The 19,757-nt window shown below is 37.7% G+C and overlaps 2 protein-coding genes across 3 annotated transcripts in view; both read left to right on the top strand.

The window, feature by feature from the left end:
- The first annotated feature begins 7,518 nt into the window (after positions 1–7,518).
- On the top strand, positions 7,519–10,680 carry LOC116710287 (small nuclear ribonucleoprotein E). The gene is made up of 5 exons (XM_032549263.1): positions 7,519–7,699; positions 8,989–9,015; positions 9,104–9,166; positions 9,399–9,477; positions 10,475–10,680. Exons 1-5 carry the CDS (start codon positions 7,646–7,648, stop codon positions 10,528–10,530), a joined length of 279 nt encoding a protein of 92 aa, XP_032405154.1. The 5' UTR covers positions 7,519–7,645; the 3' UTR covers positions 10,531–10,680.
- A 274-nt stretch (positions 10,681–10,954) lies between these two features.
- LOC116710286 (cell division control protein 42 homolog) overlaps positions 10,955–19,757 on the top strand; it is a 15,022-nt gene continuing 6,219 nt past the window's right edge. The window contains exons 1-5 of one of the 2 annotated variants that reach the window (XM_032549261.1): positions 10,955–11,073; positions 17,579–17,719; positions 17,984–18,056; positions 18,272–18,381; positions 19,612–19,757. In XM_032549261.1, coding sequence (XP_032405152.1) covers positions 17,615–17,719; positions 17,984–18,056; positions 18,272–18,381; positions 19,612–19,757 — 434 coding nt within the window. In that variant the 5' untranslated portion in view covers positions 10,955–11,073; positions 17,579–17,614. Of the gene's footprint in view, positions 11,112–17,578; positions 17,720–17,983; positions 18,057–18,271; positions 18,382–19,611 lie in introns of both variants that reach the window. The other variant, XM_032549262.1, reaches the window with a different exon arrangement.

The raw sequence follows: 19,757 nt of genomic DNA, 5'->3' as shown, positions 1-19,757 counted from the left end.
ATTGACTTTCTGCTTTCAGCTTTTCTGTTTTCGTTCTGCATATTACAAAACAATTACACTTTTACCAAGTTCCCTCACTGTATAAAAAATGTATTAAACAAACACTAAAACTGAGTCAAATTGTGAATATGAAATGATTAGTAACCAGGGTACAACAGATGTTTTTTGACTCTGTATTTACACATTTACCACAAACCATAACCTGGTTTTTCTCCAGCTACAGTAGAAAACGGTCGAAATATATTAAAGAAGAATTCATCATTTTATCGCTGACATCCAGAAAGTTTGCATCTTGGTCAGTTTTAGACTCAGAAGTTAAAAAAATAAAGATAAAAAAACAAAACAATGGACTTTGCTGCATTTGGCGTGTTTGAAACTGTACACCTTACACAATACCTGTTCCCTCCACCCTGCACGGAAAAACACTGATTGTCCACACTGAATGTAGAGAATAAATATGTCAGTAATTATGTTTTTGGTAGAGGTAGCAGAGATGTCTGTGTGTGATACCATGGACTGGAAAATGAAAAAAACACACAAAAAAAACCAAACAAAAACCACAAGTATCACACTGTGCATGTAGAAAGTTCTCATACAGGTTGAAACAACCCACCACGAGACTGTGGGTTCTGACTCAGTATCGCTGCCTGGTTACTCAGAAAGATATTAAAGATAGGAAATCTGTGGCATTTTGTGCTTGCAAGGTGAAACTGTGCATTTTCAGATCAGGAGTGTTCTCTTAATATAATCTTAAAGCAGTTTTGCTACATTTTTACCGTAGGCAAAAGTAATCTGAAAATCATCTGGATGTTTTGTAGAGGAATTGTCGGTTTTGGTAGCCTGGCAATAAACAAGCCCCGTGTTCTACGCTTTGCTTCGTCCAGAAGGTCTGAACTCTCCGCTGTTGAGAAACGATCACTTCCTGGAGGAGTCTGTTGAGATTTTCAATTTTACCCATTACCGTTTGACGGTGATGTATGGAAAGCGCCAATTCGATTCTATGAAGCTAACAGAAATTACAAGCACTGAGATCAACCGTCCTCCACTGCGAAGAGAGAAGTGCCGAACTGTTGATGTTAATTCAATATTTGGAATCTCGTCAACATGGAGTGCACAGTTTCCCTCACTTCCTCCGCTTACATTGCTGAAACTACATGCAGACTACAATTCTAAAACAGAGCAGAAAATTGTTCACAACTTCCCCTTCTGTTCACTGATTGGCTGAGTGGAAATTCTACCAGAGGAATCCAAGTGGTCCTGCGACAGACTGGCAACCTGTCCAGGGTGACCCCGCCTCTCACTCGAAACGTTCGCTGGAGATAGGCACCAACACCTCCCGATCCCACTAGGGACAAGGGTGTAAAGAAAATGGATGGATGGATGGAATCCAAGTGAATAATAGAAAGCCCAGACGGAGTTGTAAGCAAGATATGAATGGCGTTGGAAGGCAACGGCCAGGGTACCAAAGATTAGGAAAACGTGAAAACGTTCAACGTCTTCATCACTTATTTCAGAAAATTAATCTCAGATTGATTTATTCCATACAGTGGTGTGAAAAAGACTTTGCTTTCTTCCTGATTTCTTCTTTTTGGCATGCTTGTCACACTTCAGTGTCTCAGAATACCAAACCAGTTTCAATATTACTCAAAGACAACATAAGAAAACACAGAAGGCAGTTTTTAAAACATGCAAACCTACAAGGCCCTGTGTCTCCAAGAGTTGAATAAACGCTTAAAAAAACTGACAGAAGAAAAAGGTAGGAGTGAGAGCTATTTCCCAGGATGCTTAGCGGCATGTTTTTGTGTCCGGAGTGAGATGGAAGTGTGTTACCGGTACACTTGCGTGTTAGTAACGTGTTCTAATGTTCTTTTTAAAGCAACTGCCGGCTTGTAACGCTTGAAATAAATGTCTTCTCATATTATTTGAAGTCTGTTCAAAAGGAATATTTGAGCAGGTATCAGAATGATGTTTCATAAAATGCATTGTCATCTACTTTGCTCATTCATGTTGAGTCCAGAATGTAAATTCTATGAACTTAAAATTAGTATTTATTTTAACTTGATAATGTGACTTGAGTGAAAATAATACAGAAATAAATTCTTGTTCAGCTAGGTGAGGGCAGCTCACTTATGAACTTTCATTTCTGAGTTAAAAGCAAAATAATTTTCTAATTGACTTTATTTGCATTTTCATGGCAGGAGGTGAACCTTCATTTTCAAGTTAAATCGCCTACAAATGTTTTACAGTGTAGATGTGACTCTCTTATGGTTAGCATGGATTTGATTTGTAATCCAATAAGTACAGGAGAAGTTAAAATAAATTTGATGTACTGTTTAAAGAATTATTTCATTTAAAATTACATTTTGTGTTGTAAATAGATGCCACGTTATTTTTTTAAGTTATCATTTAAATGTGCAAATGTGTTGTAAATCTGCTTTCATCTCAGTTTTTTTCATACTTACACTGACAGTAAGTAGCTGCATCCGTGGTCCAAGTTTGCAGAGAATGTTCCTCACTGAATGGGAAAGGAAACGCTCTGCCAAGGCTGCAGAGGTCAAGCTTCTCAGGTGGACGGAGGGGGGCGGGAGTGAAGAGCAGGTGAGCAATGGAGGGGGAACAAAGAACCAACACCAGCCATAAACCCCTCACCCCCCTTCCTCATCCCGTCTGCCTTCCTTTCTCCTCAGAACAATTGCCACCGACAGGAACAGGATGTGATGTAGAGAGGAGGTTGATCTAACCAGGGCACTTCCTTTTGGCCAAACCAGACGAGGAAAGAGAAGGTAGGAAGGACAGGCGTGGAAATGAGAAAAGATGGATTCATAGGTGGCAGGGCATCCTGTTTGGGTATGTGCGTGTGGGGGCCGTTCCTATTTATAGCATGTTTCACTTTCAGGCTTTACAAAGTGCCTGGCAAAAAGATTACAAATATTTACACACCTCCAGTTATTTCACATTTGGTCTCTTTTACAACTACAAACCTTGGAGTATTCTATTTGGGACTGAGCATCATACACAAAATTGAAAGACATGCATAGTTGTGACAGGACAGGAGAATGATTCACAGATTTGGAATGTTTTTACAAATAGAAATCTGAAAAGTGTGAAGTAACTTCTGGATTTACCTCTTTGAGTTCCAGCAGCACCAACTTCACGCATTTAGCGACCAAACGTTTTGTCCATTTAAACTCTATCAGATTAGAGGGAGAACATCAGTAGACATCACTTTTCCCAACACGGATTCTCAACAGAAGTTAGGACTTTAACTGAACCATTCAAAGCCAGTCAAAGTCCTAGCCAAGGCCAAGGTTAGTCCTAACTTAGGTTTACGTAGGACAGGCGTGGAAATGAGAGAAGATGGATTTGTCACGTCTCATACACACGTCAGCTGTTGGGTAAAATCAGATCTACTTGTTTGAAACTGTGCCAGAGTCCACGTCTCCAGCAACACTCTGGACTAAGCATATGACCAGGGGCTTTTTATCATGTTTTCTAGCAACTCTCACTGTAGTTTGCTGAACTTCAAAAGGTTCAACAATGGCTTTGTAACCCTTCCCACACATATTAAAGTCAGTGATTTCATGTCTCATCTGTTCTTGAATGTCTCTAGTTTGGGACATGTGTGGTTGTGTTTTTAAAAGGATTTTCTGGTCCTACTGGCCTTTCCTAAAACGTGAGGTGAAGGTTGTGAGAGACAGGGAAGACATGGGGCCAGCAGGCCGGGTCGAGAACTGAGGCCTACATACATGGGTTGCACGCTTTACCCCTGCGTCACCGCTGCATCCTTGTGTTTTGTACTTTTAGCCTACTTCATATTGCCAGACAGCCTGCAGTGCAAAAAACATCCGTTTCAAAACAAGTTAAAAAGATAGAAAACGAGACGCTTTGCACCTTTGTGAGTGAAACAAATCTGCCAATGTAACTAATACATTTTTATAAATATTCCAGCATTGTTGACTTAAAACAAGCTCCTGTATCTTGCTGAAAAGTTACTTGTAAGTTAGTTTTGTCTTATTTCAATTGTACTAAATTATTCACACTAGGAACTAGACAGGAATGTTTGGTAAGTTTTTGTGCTTTTCAATCATTTCATGATAGTTTGGGTGTGTCAGTAATCTCTGGATATTACGTTTCTACATAGTTCCAGATTGGTTTTGATCGCTTTTCCACTTGATAAACAAAATGACTTGAGAACTGTATTTTATATTTACTCAGATTGTTATTAGAGAAAATGAGCGACTGGTCTTCCATGTGAAAACAACAGCAGCTTGAGGCATTGTGCATCACAACACCGGCCTCCGTCGCTGCTATTTCGACTATGGGAACTCTCTATTCTAGACGGCCGGACTGCCGGTATCTGCACAGTCTCACTTCCCTCAGCCTTCCTTGAGAATGTCAGCTGGCATGTGGCATTGAGAGTCGGCCATCCATTCCTACGTTCACAGTACAGACACAAAGCATGTGGCACTTGACAGCGATGCCTGGCGAGAGAAGCTGCTGTCCGCCGCGGCCATTTTAAGACGCGGCTGAGGCGTTCCCTGCCCTGAAAGGCGACACCTCTGCCTGCGCAATCGAGGCTCCTTGCATCTTTTCTTTCCCCCCACTTGCGGGCTCTTGTCTTTCCTCGGCTGCTAATTTCCGTCACACTTTCCTTTCTGTGTGGGGCAAGCCTGGGCTGTGTGTTATTAATACTATTGTTAACTGCACACTCAAGGCTGCGCTCCCTGACTCAGCTCATCATATTACAGAGATATTGTTCGCAACAGAGAAATTGCCAGTGCTGTTTTATATAAAACTGTCTATAAATATAACAGGGAACGTCTTGTCCAACTATGGAGACACGCAGGTTGGTTGTCATGATGTGTACAAGACTTTCTTCTTGGGGTTGGTAGATGTTTGGTTGTGGTGACTTCTTAGAAATGAATGTCTTTTTTTTTTTTCAATCAATCAAGTTTTTTAAAATTATTATTATTATTATTGTATAGCTCATTTCAGGAACACCATAGTTCAAAGTGCTTAACATCGTGAAAACATTTGTTAAAAATCCATCATAAGCCCATCATATAGTCAACAGTTGTGAAAACCAATAGCATGCACATTATTTTAATGATCAGTGCACATCAAGATATGCCAATCTTCCACTTATTGTGGTTCGAAAGCAGCTCTAAACAGGTGGCTCTTTAGTCTTGGTTTAGAGACTAAAAACTTAACAGCTTAGCAGCTTATCAAATGAAAAAATAAAATGTTAGATGCAAGATGGACAACTGATGGAAGACGGTTTCCATTTATTTTCCATAGTCTTGAAATATGGCTATGAGGAATGTAACAATTTTTTTCAGTGAAAGAACGAAATACAGTATGAGTGTGATTGTGAAACAACTGTTGTTGTCTAGGATGTGACAGTGAGAGCTCCATCTAGAGGCCAAATTTAGGATGTACACGCACTGTCAGAGAAACTGTTACAGTCTCTGTTTTTTTTTTGTTTTTTTTTATTTTTTATTTCAATTCATCTGAATGTCTTAGAGAGCCAGACTGGCAATAAGTTTTCCATTTTTCTGTTCTCTTTTTTTATTTTAAAAGTAGCATACCTCTTAGGTGAGTCAAGTCAAGTTTATTTGTGAAGCAACAAGACAGTTCAGAGTGCTGTACATGATAAAGCCATAATACAGTAACCAGATATGAAACAAACAGTAAACACTACATTTTGTCAAATGCCACCATCAAGCAGATACTCAAATTTGTTGATTAATGTTTCAATAATTGTTAATCAAAGGCAACTCCAAGCAGGTGGGTTTTTAGACAGACTGAATAAAAATACAAACCAAACTTTTCAAGTCTATATTTGGAATACTTTTTTGAAAACAATGTATCATTTTCTTTCCATTTCACTATTATGCATTTATTTGTGTTACATAAAATATTGTGACACAATGTGAACATGTTCAAGGGTTGTAATCATTTTTGCAAACCACTGTGCAAAAGTAACAGTGTAGAGGACAAGATACTTTTATTGTTATTTAAGCATAATAAAATTAGATATATTACGGTAGTCTATTTGGACATGAAATGTTGAAATGAATTTGTAAATGTCTACAAATATAACAATGCCAATATTGCAGATTTAAACAAAAAAATATATAGAAGAAGTACTGTATAAATAGGTTATAGTTGTATGGTCCAGTGAAATATTTTTGGCATTTAATTTTCTTTTTAAAAGTTTTTTATTATTATTATTTCTGTTATTGAAATAGAAAATTATTGTGGTGATAGGAATCTTTAACATTTGACCATTTAGCTGTAATTCTGCTGGTACAGAAGCCCAGCACTCATTAAAGCACACGAGTTTGTAAAGCACATAAACACTAACACCTAAAGCCTCGAACATTAGCCGCGAGTATTAATGCGCTGATTTAAAGGATTGGAATTTAGCAACAAGAGAGTTGCTCTCGTAATAGGTAGGTAAAGCAGTAGAAAAAACTATTCACGTATTACTTTATGTGCAAACAAAGATATTACGGAACCATCCAACTAACAGCAGTTCTATGTAGTTTGCTCGTGATTGCATTCCTGGGGTAAATAGATTACTTTTCGAATACCGCCTCCTGGTGGAAATAGTATGTCACTACTTTCACAAAAGAAGAAACGAGAACTTCATGTTAATTTGTATTGATCAATTTGTACTTTATATAAAAAGAAAATGTTAATGAACGATTCTCTAGTCTTTCTGATATTTTCAAAGTGTTTTGATAGTTACTTCAAAAATTATGAAATAAAATGGAAAGAACAAATACTCTTTTAATATTTAAAGACTTCATAGTTTGTTGTAAAAATACATTATAAGTTTCAAATGAGGTGGATTGGTAGTTCTAGTCAACAACTCATAGTGTCATTCAGGACTTCTTATTGTGAATTTACTTCTCAGCTTCCTGGAAAATTGAGTTGTTAGCATGTCATGAGACAGTTAAACAATTTCTTGGGTTTCTATTTTTTTTATGCAAAAAAACCTCAAAATCTTTTTTCCATATTGTTATAACTGGTGTGTAGAATTTTGCAGAAAGAGATTAATTTAATACGATTTTAAATAAGGCTGTAACATAACAAAATGTGAAAAAAGTGAAAAGCTGTGAATAAGTTCCAGATGCACTGTATATTACTCAGAAACAGAAAATATTTTAAGAAAGAGCTCACGAAGGATCTGAAAAGGAACTTCACTTATATTTCAGCTAATGCTTTCTTAAAAAGGCAGTGGGGAGCAAAGCAGAGGACGTCTAGACAGTTAAAGAACCAAAATAATTCCAAATATAAATGGGATGAAAGTCAAGTTAAAATTATATGTATTTTGAAACATAAAAATCTTGCCTAAAACAGACCTTTCAGGTGACTAAGATAAATTGTAATGGATTTTGTTGTTTGTTTATTGTACATTATCTCAAGCCAAACATGATCAGAAAGTTTCTATATTTATGACCTCCCTCCTCTGGAGGCGCTGTTTCACTTCACTAGCCGTTCATACAGGCGCGGAAGGCGGAAGCAAACGCGCCATTGTAGCAGATTTGCAACGTGAGTGGAACGTTGAGGCGCTCTGAACCCAGAAAGGGTGCTGTTTTTTTAACGCTTTCATCTCGTTGGTGTCTTTGTTGGAGAAATGGCGTACAGAGGACAAGGACAGAAGGTCCAGAAGGTTATGGTGCAGCCCATTGTATCCTTTCGAACATACCGACGGTACATCGTTCAATGGGGTGCTAAGATGACTTAGCAGCTAGGCTAATTGTTAGCTACGTCGTTGCTAGCTAGTAAATTTGTATTTTGGTACATTTTTAAAATAATTTGCTCGGAGTGACTGTTCTGGGCAGGTACAACGTTTCCAAGTTTGTTTCTAGCGGGTACTGAATGACAAATTTACATCCTACCAATGTGAAAGACATTGCCGCGTTAAAGTTAGCATCAATTTCAAGTATCTCATAAAAGTCATAACTTAGCAGGATCGTTAATAAGACAACAGGCTATTTACAATACTTGAGAATGTAAGTAAAAAATGATGCAAATTTGTACTGGTGCTTAAAGCAGCAGACGGAAACGTCCTGTTTGTAATCAAGCTACAATTATTACTGGTCTAATTTTCATAAAATGGAAAATGTTAAGTACAACATAAAATATTAGTCTTTTTAAAGCCATGGTTTTATAAGGAGTATAACCAGGTCAATCCAGAGGGTTTTACTATAAAGTCAACTTTGCTGCTCCTGAATGAGCTGGTTTTGAATATATTAAGCTTGGCTGAATATCAGGGAGCTTTTTGAAAGAAAGTGACACATTCCTGATCTTATTACTGGAAATAAATCTATTAAATAAAGTCTAAGGAAACTAAAACCTAGGTGTCTTTCTTTCACAGCAAACTTGCAAAATCCCTTTTAAATTTTGGATCTACAATGAATAACATATATTCTGTAAAAACCAAAAAATGACTCTTTTTTTTTTAAATCGTGAGAACTAGTGACTCAACAATTTTGTCCCAAAAAGTTTGGACACCCCTGATGTTAGTTGAAAAGAATATTCCAATTAGAACCAACTAGTCTAAGTAAGCTTTATCAATTCCGATTATAAATCAAAACATCATCAAACATCCAGACTTTAGAAAAAGCCTCAACATGTCTATTTTTGGTCCCTATTTGAATGCATGGCAGTAAGCAATAAATGTAAAGCTGAGCAGTTCTTTTAAAGGTTAATGAAATGTTTGGTGTGTTGGGGAAAAAAACAGTGTTTAAAGTAAATAACTGACAGCTCATAATGAATTAGATTTATGTCCTGCTGTATCCATAGTAACGTGCCATCTCATGTGTAACGTGGATGAAACTGGAACATGTTGCAGGCTGTGAAGCAGCCGTGTGACAGCAGCTTTACCCACTGGAACCAACAAAACTAGTTTTCTTTCAGTCGGAATTAAAAAAATATTATAAATGTCTGTCTGCTTACCTTGACTTGATGTTTCAGAACCTCATTTTCAGATACCTGCAGAATGTAAGTATTTCCCACTTTCTCTTTTAATCCCAAGTAGATTAAAGTCTAGATTGAGAGAGCCTGATTCGGTTTTCCCTCTCATTTTCAGCGTTCCAGAATCCAGGTGTGGCTGTATGAGCAGGTCAACATGCGGATAGAGGGATGCATTATTGTAAGCTCTTTGATATTTACATCAAAACATTCAGCTTGTAAAATGTTTTTAGAAGTTTTAACCAATAATAACCAAGCATAGTAAAAAAACTACTAGTTTAGATGTTAGTGTCACAATTCTTGGAACCCTGTTAAAAGACAGCATTAATAATAACTGGTTAGAACAGGTGTAACATTATAGATTTTATGCAATGCTAAATCCCTGGTAAACTTTGTCCCTGTTTTGATTTCAGGGCTTTGATGAGTACATGAACCTGGTTCTGGATGATGCTGAGGAAATCCACATGAAGACCAAGAACAGAAAGCCACTGGGTAATATGACTTAAAGAGTCTAACCTGAATCAGCCTAGTAGTGATAGATGTCCCTTTCAGTGCTTTTATATCATTCATTCATTTTTAGGAGTAGTCATTGAAGGGGAAAGAGGAACTCTATTACAGATCTGCAGTGTCTTGCAAAACATTCCTACCACTTGAACTTTTTCCCTTTTGGTGTGTTTTCACACCTGGTAGTCTGGAAGATTTGGTTTGATTGGGGACAAAAATGGCAACATTTGTTACATTTTCAGCTGCTGTGGTTCTCTTTTACACTGCACTCAGTCAAGCCAACCAAACTGTTTGAAAACCCAAATCCTCGCCCATGGTGGCGCTGCACCAAGAACCACAGAAGGAAACGACACGAAAACCTCTGAAGAAGACAATGAGCACAACTGTCTTCTTCACAAAATGGAGTGCCGTTGGATTTTGCTGGTTGTAGGATTTTGCTTTTGTTTTAGATATAGATCACAAACCATTTCTCCAGCTAGTGCCAGGCTCATGTTTGTTTCAGTTGTATTTACCCAGAATGCCCTGTTCTATAATCCTCTTCCTGCTTTTGAACCGCTGTCTGGTCCACTTTCATTCACGTGTTAATACCTTATTGATCCCCGAATGGGGTGGGCTGATTTGTTTGTCCCAGCACAGCATGCAACAGAAATTAAAAATAAGTAAGTAAATAATAATATAAAACAGTAAATGACAATTAACAGTGATGGTCTTAAAGACACATCACTCAGAATATTGCTAAAAATATATTCAACATTTAAAACATGCAGCTCTAGATACTATATTATAAAGTCCTAGCCTCAGGCAGAAGACTTGCTTTAGCGTTCCTTGGCACATCTGGGCTATAGCAGCGCTTGGCTATGTCTGCTCTTCATATCGATTAGTGTATGTCTAAGAAGTAAACAGACTTTTTATCTGTTTTCTATTTTGCATCTGATCTGCCTCCATGTGGCTTTTCTAAATCCTTATTTGTTGCCTTGTCTTCCAGGGAGGGTCATGTTGAAAGGAGACAACATTACGCTGCTGCAGAGCGTGTCCAACTAGAAGAGGAGATGCCTACAGTTCTAGACTTTTCTAGAATTATGTTTTCCTTTTTTTATGGTCTCTGTGTTTTGTTTGTATGGCATGAATATTGTAATTGTTTCTCTCAACCACATGGTCCCATTTTGAAAATAAAATTTTGTTTTTCCTAGATTTGTACATCTGTGATTCCTAACATATAGGTCATTGAGCTGAATGAGCAATAATTTTTAGTTAAATGCAGGTGTGTCATGGTAATAAAAATTAAAGCAATTTGACATATGGTTAATTATTTAATAACCAAATAGTAATACAAATATGCAAAAACAATAAATATATTTATTTGTGTGTCTATATATTTTTACATTAATTTTACATTCACTCACTGCTTCGGGCACCTCCCAGCCCAATTTGTTGGGAAAATGTTGACCTTGCTGTCTGTTCAAATGAATGAACGGAATGACGTAAAAAGTCAATACGTACTCGACGTGTCCCTGCTCTACTGACTGGGAAGCCCTTAGTGTGGAGCTGCCAACGCCCGGTGTTGAGACCCAAATAGAGAATACGGTACGGAAAATTATAAATACCCACATATAGTGTTTAAGGTATGTCTTAATATTTTTCGTTATCTTTTTAGTGTATCAGCGTTATGTAGCATGTGGTGTTAGTTATAACGGGGATGTAGCTGCTAATTATTGCAATTCAGAAACAGCATCCGCTAGAGATAGCTGCACTTGTTAGCCCACAAGCTAACGGGAGGACGGTATTCAGCTAGCAAAGCAAGTAGGCAGACTATATTATTAGACCGGAAAGTGAAGTCATCCTTTTCGTTCTTCAAAGCTATTTACTGTATAACATATTGTCATTTGGGCTATAAACGTATTAGTGTCTTGGCTTAAAATAAAGCAATACTTCTCTAGTTGTTAGCTAGGGGTTAGACGGTTACGGAGGTAAAACAAACCATAGTTGTATGTTTATATTTAAGCAAGATACGGTCCAACATTAAAAACTGGTAACATTTAGATACCCGAAAGTTACCAACCATTCCTTGTGGTTCATATGAAAATACATCGCGAGATGGCGATTTAAACCGGCAGGAAATAGGCCACAGAGGCCGGGATGTGGTCGAAGTGCAACAGCTGAGCTAGTAGCAGCCGGCTATCGGTCCTTTTATCGTTGGAACTTCAGGCCAGATGTTAAAATTCTGATGTTGGCGTATATAACCTCTGGAAGTTGATGCTGGTGCATTTAGAATAAGACATGAAGCGCAGTTTTGAATGCTACGATTGCAGTCGACGTAAACTGCGTATTTTTAGTTCATTAGTCTGCTTTTTGATTGAACAAAATTGAGAACGTGTTGCTTTTTAAGTGCACATTACGACACGATGCTTTTCGTATTTTTATTATAATCTCAGAGATGTTTTTATATTATGGCAGGTTTTCTTTCTCAGTCTTATCTATTGGGGAAATACTGCGATATCAGAATAAACCTTCCCGCTGTTTAACAGGCCTGCCCTAAAAATGCCTACTGGCCTACTAACACCAATGCTAGGATTAAGTCTAAAAGCGTTTACAACTGCAGCCACCCTCCGTCAGCCCCCATCGGCTTTGCCTGCTTTAGAACAGTTTGACATATTTAGAGTGCGGCTTGTTTTGAGATTTTTCCTTAATACTCCACCTCATGGAGGACACGTTAGATAACGGCTCTGTTTGGAAATGGAGACTACATGATAGTTTTCTTTCCTAGAGCTGCTGGTGGTTTAGTTTGTGCCAAATGCACATTTATTTTTTAGAGCTCTGGGTTTAGATTCTTAGAAATCAGATGACTGAGAACCCATTTTTGCTGAGTTGTGATGATAGTTTAGTTGCTACTGTTTGGATCAAATCCTATTTCACCCTTATGAAATAAAACGGTTTTTTAGGGGTAGACTTTAAAATTGAAGTGTATGGGTAACACTAGTAAATTCTCTATTGTGTTTTAAAATATATTTTATATATTATAAGAGTTTTGCAGCCAGATTCTGAGGTTTGGCTTTGTAAACTGTGACAGTGTCTCTTTATGATTTATGTTATAATAAGATATGAAATAGAATTCAAAATGGTTCCCCCCAGCCAGGCATCGTTACACTGTTGTAACTGTTGTTTCTTTATGTTTGAAATATAAACAGATTATTTAGAGTTCACATTCTTAACTGGCTTTAGAATATATGAGTGATCAGTGTGGTTAGCCATTCAACAGCAGTCTGATTGTTTTCCACAGAGAATGTAGGAGCTTAGCTTAACTCAGAGATTTTCTAAAGGCTGCCAACATTTATGAATCCATAATGTTCCATAACACAGGCTGAAGCTTCATAAGGATAAAATAGAAATGTTTCTGTGCTTTGGTTAGCCAGGCTGACCAAGAGTCTGAATAAATGACTCAGAAGAAAGTCTCCTTAGAAATCAGTTTTCTTTTAAAAAGCTTTTATGCTCCTGTATTTTTTCTGATTTCATTTGAAATACCACGTTGACTCTAAAACCAGAGAATTGAGTCTCTGTCACTCAGTAAAGGCAAAATAATGTAAGTAGGGAAGCTCTGATTAGGTTTTTTGCTGCCGATTCCGATCACCTATGAGGGCTGATCACTGCCAATCACCTGGATTGGTTGTTAATTTTTTGCTTTAGGTATAAATGCTGCTATGTAATTTGGCGAAATTAACAAATGATCTGATAATAAATTTACCTAATTTAGACATAAACGTGCAAAATACTTGCAGTCACAATATAGCAGCTATTCAGTCAAAAGGACAACTGACAAACCTGCAATCAGTAAAATAATATTTAACTCTCTGTACCATAAATTATTGGCATGAATCAAGTAAATCTGCCTATCAAAATAAACAATCCTGAGTTACTAAATCAAAACTTTCTGAGAGCACGGCTAACTGATTAATGCTGGTTCTGATTGGTTGTTTCTGACTGAGCTGCGTAGTTCTGCAGATTGTCTGGAAGAGACAGAGGAGATCGATTATAATTTTTTATTGTTTGTTTATAAATGATCTCATGTTAGGATATAGTGAAAGTGTTAATATGTAAAATCAGTTTTTTTGTTGTTTTAAATTACATGCTGCAGCTTTAAGCAGACGTTCGGTGAGAGAGTTCACTGTCTGGTGGAGGTTGAACGGCGCTACGTAGGTGAAATATTCTTATATTATTATTATTATATTATCTACTACCAGCGGCGCGTAGCAGCGGTCCAAGAGTGAGAGCAGATCCAGCGTTGTACACCGGTAACTCATATAATTTTAAATAATTTTTTGGATTATTTGTTTTGCTTTCTGACCATCACACTCTTTCGGGTGAATGCTGGTAGTTGTGCGCTGCTTTACCTGTTGTCTGATCCAGATGTCTCGATGTAGCCGAACTCAGTCAAGTGCTTTGTTTTTTAAATGTCATATTAGACTTGTGTTGATGCATTTTGACGCTCTTCACCAACGAGGTAATTTTCCGTCGCAACACGCAAACTTCCCCATTGATGCTGAGCGTTAAAGTTTCTCACTACACTGTTTAGCATTTGTTGCCACGTGCTGGCGCAATGTGAAGGAAAGAGGAGATAAGGTGCACTGGCTGCGAAGTGAAATCGGCACTTCGGCACCGTCTGTGTGATTGGCAACAAGAGACGGTGATCGGCGATCACCTATCATACACTTTTTCATGGAAATAGGCCGATTATGATTGGTGGCCGATCGATCGGCACGCCTCTGGTGTTAAGGTAACTTGTAGTGCCTGTTCATTGGAAAATGGATCACAATGGCCACTGATCAGGTGATTCTGCTCACTAATGGAAAATTTTTAAATGTTTTTATATGCACAAAAATGTTTAAATTCTCTTTTGAATTAAAGCATTTTCTACATTTAGTTTTGCTCTAATTTATGCTACACTCACAGACATTCTGAATTTAAATTTTACTTTGAGAAAATCGGTTAATATCTACTTTTAGCAATATCTACCAATTAAGCCAACATGAACGTCTTTGGAGTCTGGAGGTAACCCATACACAGGGAGAACGCCACTCAGCTGGCCCCAGCGGGGATCTGATGCATGAAAACAGTGCTGACAATTAGCCCACTATGCAGCCTTTAGTTAAAAGGATATCTCACCTAAGATTAATAGAAATCTATCAATAAGCTGCTAATATTCTCGCTTGAAATCACAGAGGATCTATTGAAGCAAAGCCTCATAACTGAACTTAGTTTGTCAGTACTAGGAATAAATGGATATGCATCAATGAGACAAGACCATGTGACTTTTTTTTCCCATCACGTTGAAAAGTTGCTCATGTATTGATATGTGCTGGTGATTATCAAAATAGAATAATCAAGGAGAAAACCATTCGATCACATAGAGGCGTGCCCATCAATCTGCAAATTTCCGTGAAACGGTATGATCGCCAATCACTATCTCTTATTGCTGATCACAAAATCCGATCACCTGCATCTCATACTTCGCAGTCTGCAGAGGCCCAGTGTGCAAATAACCCAAAAAACAATTAAAATAATAGGCTAGCGGTAGAAGATTCTGGGTTCTGCTCTCACTGTTGGAGCGTTGCCACGCGATACTGGCATGTTCAGTTTCACGTTCAACCTCCACCAGACAGTGAACTCTCACATTGAACATCTGCTTAGACCTGCAGCATGTAACTTAATAAAAAAAAAAGATTTTTCTTTTTACATATGTATTGAAACTTGCTGTCCTAACATGAGACAGATGAGCTTTGGGGGAAAAAAATCAGTCTCTTCTGCCTCCTTTCTGTGTTCTGCAGAATTATGCCGCTCAGTCAGAAACAACCAATCGGAGCCAGCACCAAACAATTAGCAATGCTCTCAAGGAGTTTTGATTTAGTAAGTTAGGATTGTTTATTTTGATGCAACTTGCATTTGACTTTGAGTTAATGTTTCCTTTTTTACTTATTTGATATAGTCAGTGTTGTGAGATTTATTTCATTTATGTATAATTTATGGTACAGAGAGCCTTACTGGTAAATATTGTTTTACTGATTGCAGGTTTTTAAGTTGTCCTTTTGACCGAATAGCTGCTGTATTGTGCCTGTAAATAGTTTTGCATGTTTTTTGTCTTAATCTGGTGAATTTATTGCCAGATCATTTTTCCATTTTGCCAGATGACGTAGCATTTATACCTAAAAGTGAAAAATTAACAGCCAATCCAGGTGATTGGCAGTGACCGGTATGAGCATTGGCAGCAAAAAATCTGATCAAAGCATCCCTAGTATCACATTATTTACTCACATAGTGCTTCCAAAACAACACATCATTTTTATTATTGTTTCTTTAAAGTCCATTTATTAGTTTGATCAAAACCAAAGAATTGGTCAGAAATGTTTGATTAAATAAGGTTTATTGCATTTTTCAATGTTGCTATTGTAAACAATATTTGTCTAGAGAACCTTCAGTCCAGTCCTAACCCTAACCGACATGCTTTCCCAACAGCTTTACCCAATCAGGAGACAGTTTTCATGTGTTTAACATCTAGAACTAGTTCTTAGCAGCTGAGTCTCTTTGTAAGGAGGGCGTTTTGGAAATGGACCGTCCCTCAGTGGCTCCCTGCCCCCACCTAGTGCTGCAGTGGAGCTCAGCTCTGCTGCGGCTTAATGGTGACATGCTGTAATTTGTAGAGCAGAAACAGAGATTCTGTGGTTCGCTACCGAATGATCCTTAAACCGAGTGATTATATAAGGCTTAGTTGGCTTCCATCTTGCCGTTTCACAGTCGCTGCATTGAGACATTGGAGCAGATGCCAGACCTGCAGTTAAGTTTCAGCGTCTCTGAAATGACTCAAAATATGAGCAGGAATTTTTTCTTTCTTTCTGTTTTTGTTGCTGGCTGTTACAACAGTTGCAGTCAAACAGTTTCCATTATCTGATATTTATTGAATGATAGTTCAGAAGTAAAAGCTGCTCTCTTTCTGGTTTGTATGTTTTGCACTTATGAAGCAATCCAGTTCTGCATTATGCTATGGAGAAGACGTGTGGGGAAACAAACACATTTTTTTGCTTTTTGGCATTTCAAAGAAAGACAGTCGCAAGGCAAGGATATCTGTGTTTTTTAACGCTCTCGCGATTTTAATGCAATGCTCAGAATGAGCACAGAAAATGTCACGATTGGACAGCGGGAAAGCAGTCAGTCCATCACTTTATGAAACCATACAAAAAACCTTGTAAAAGAGCAAACGAGGTTAGTGCGACCCCACCAAAGACACAGAGTAAAAAACCTTTGCTGTGTCCAACAGGGAGCAGTCCTCCCTACTGCTGGAGGGATGTTTTACTCCCTCCAGCAGTAAAAAGTCATTGCTATTACTGCTGGAGGGTTAAAAGTTTTGTTTTAATGACAACAGCTCTCATGCAAGTAACAGGAGGAGAAACTGTTATTATTGGTGTTTGTAAAAGAAAGTCGGGGTGCACCAATTACGGTTTTCTGATCACCAAAGTCTGACAGAGTTTGGCCTGCTTGTTTCTGCACTAGATATAGCAAAAAAGTTGCAAAGTTGGCAACAGTAGGCTGACCATTGTGAACGGTAGCCCTCTCTCACAGCCTTGTGGTGGTATAAAAGATCTGTAGATAAGATCAGTTTCACTTGTAAGCATCGACCGATTTATCACCCAAAATGAAGGAAATTGGCTGGTCAATCTGTGCACCCCTAAAAAAGGCCCCTCCACTCTCTAAGACCAAGTCCCTGAGAGAAACACTGTGTACATGTGTACCAGGTCTTATTTTGAAGCTTTACTCCTTTTATTTCCTCCAAATGTGAATTTATTAATCACTGTACTTTAATTTTAAATAAAATTCTAAGTGGATTAAAAGATATTGAATTACTGGATGATGAAGTCATTTTTAATTTTAAATGTATATTCAATTCAAATGGAGATACAAAGTGATACATGAGAGGTCAATATGAGTTGAAGTTTGTATCTTTTAGAATTGTGTTAAATTTCTGAGTTCCAAAAGAAAAAAAAATTTTTTTTTTTACCCAGAGTAATCTAAAAATTTCTGATTTTATTTCTGTTTTTCTCTGCAGGTCTTGAATGAGTAGAATAGACTGTAAACCACAGCTATGCAGACCATCAAGTGTGTTGTAGTCGGTGACGGTGCTGTGGGTAAAACCTGCCTGCTCATCTCCTACACTACAAACAAGTTTCCCTCCGAATATGTACCTACGGTATGTATGCCTTCAGACACAAGGCGACACTGGAATCACTTTGTCACCGCTGACTTCTTCCAAGTCGTTTTCTGGATCTTTTTGGTGCCAAACATTTTATTGAAGTGGGTTTAGAAAGCTCTAACTGGGATCCACATTCATTGTGATATAAAAGTGCAAACAGATGTATACATTTATATTTAGCTTCTATTTACAGTGACAGCAAAAGCATATCAAGTTGAATGTCTTATTGAGCCTAACAAGGATTTGTTTTGTGTGTTCCAGGTGTTTGACAACTATGCTGTAACTGTAATGATCGGTGGGGAACCCTATACTTTGGGATTGTTTGACACAGCAGGTATGGCTTTGGTTTTGCCTTGGTGTTTCATTTTCTAATGTGAAATAAATGAGATTTGAAATCACATTTGAGTGTGCAGTCCAAGTAAATAAACCTGCTTAAAATGGAAAGGGGTTTTTTCAAAGCTCATCCACAAGCAAACTTGTGTAAATATTTAGTTTGAGTTTTTTAAGACTTACCAGTGTGAGTGGATGTGTTTTTTTTGGTTTCTGCAGGTCAAGAAGACTACGACAGGTTACGTCCTTTGAGTTATCCGCAGACAGATGTCTTCCTCGTCTGTTTTTCAGTTGTGTCCCCTTCCTCCTTTGAAAATGTCAAAGAAAAGGTAACTATTTCTATATGTAAATATATATATATATAAAAAATAATTAACTTCATGTTCTTTCGTAAAATTTTACTCACAATGTTTGGAATAAATTCCCAGCTATATTCTCAGCAATTTTGTTGCCATATTTAGACAAAAAAAGAGACCAAAATCACAATCGGCAAATTAGGGTTTTAAAGATCAGTGGTCGTCCAGGACACTGCAGTCTGTGCATCCATGTTTGTAGTGTTGACAAAGAAGTATCTACTGTGGGTTCATATTTAATATGAGACGATTCATAAGCATTTTGGGGATGTTTCATAACATCTTTGACGACCAAGAATTTACATTTAGCATCTACATTTTCTGTACAAAACTTTGGTTACATATCTCCTATTAATATCCGCTAGAGGCTGCTTGTGATTGGGTTTGGTCAGTCATATGTCATCAGTCAAATGGCCCAAACATGGATCAGAACCAGACTCAGGGGAAATGAAGTGTAATATAAAAGACAAATTGAATTATTGGTGAAATTTGAGTGTTATTACTTGTTCCTATTTTCCATCAAAGCTTCTTCACTAGTAAGAAAAACAAATCACCTGCAATGGCAGGTGTGGGCATTTATTGTATCGTTTATCATTTATCGTGTTGGATTTCTTATTTTAAGAATTTTGATTAATCATTGTCACTGTAAATTCCAATTATTACTTAAACCCCCCAAAACTATCTGGATTGTTGGAATTGTTAGTTTTACTGTTTTTCTCCTGTTTTTCAGTGAAAGTATCAATAAACGTCAACAAATTTGAAAAAAAAAACAAACAAAAAAAACAACAAAAAACGATTAAATGCAGTTACTGTGTGCAGTTTAGTGATATAAATCACATTTCTTTATGTGACTGGTGTCCTAAAGAAAAGTATTATAAATTCAGTCATAGCCAAAGCTACCTAAAAAAGAAGTAATAAGTCATTCATATCATCACTGTACTACTAAGTATTGTGATAAGAATTTAAAGTCTGTATTGCCCACCCTGACACGGTGGTAACTCTTACTGGGACCACATGCCAGTATGGAGGGGGTTTCCATGGTTAAATGGGTGGAGTTGATCCCACCATTCTGTCAGAAACAGGAGATAATGTTTTGGACACCTTTTAGCAACGAATACAATATGAACACTTTGTGTCAATATGTCAGCATTGTCTTGCTATAGAACCTTGCCTCTTGTTGTGTTAACACTGAGTGTGTTTCCACAGTGGGTTCCTGAAATTACCCACCACTGTCCAAAGACGCCCTTCCTTCTAGTCGGGACGCAGATCGACTTGAGGGACGACCCGTCCACTATAGAGAAGCTGGCCAAGAACAAGCAGAAGCCCATCACCCCAGAGACGGCAGAGAAGCT

Source organism: Xiphophorus hellerii, chromosome 20, assembly GCF_003331165.1.
Source record: "Xiphophorus hellerii strain 12219 chromosome 20, Xiphophorus_hellerii-4.1, whole genome shotgun sequence".
Lineage (NCBI taxonomy): Eukaryota > Metazoa > Chordata > Actinopteri > Cyprinodontiformes > Poeciliidae > Xiphophorus > Xiphophorus hellerii.
The sequence above is the reverse complement of the archived record's forward strand: the minus strand, read 5'-3'. Positions and strand labels throughout refer to the sequence as shown.

Bases quoted from the DNA above. Each gene is read 5' to 3' on its own strand.
- LOC116710287 (XM_032549263.1), top strand. From the start codon at position 7,646: ATGGCGTACAGAGGACAAGGACAGAAGGTCCAGAAGGTTATGGTGCAG. The intron at 9,167-9,398 runs GTAAGCTCTTTG...TTTTGATTTCAG, and splicing joins GGATAGAGGGATGCATTATT to GGCTTTGATGAGTACATGAA. The intron at 9,478-10,474 runs GTAATATGACTT...CTTGTCTTCCAG, and splicing joins CAAGAACAGAAAGCCACTGG to GGAGGGTCATGTTGAAAGGA.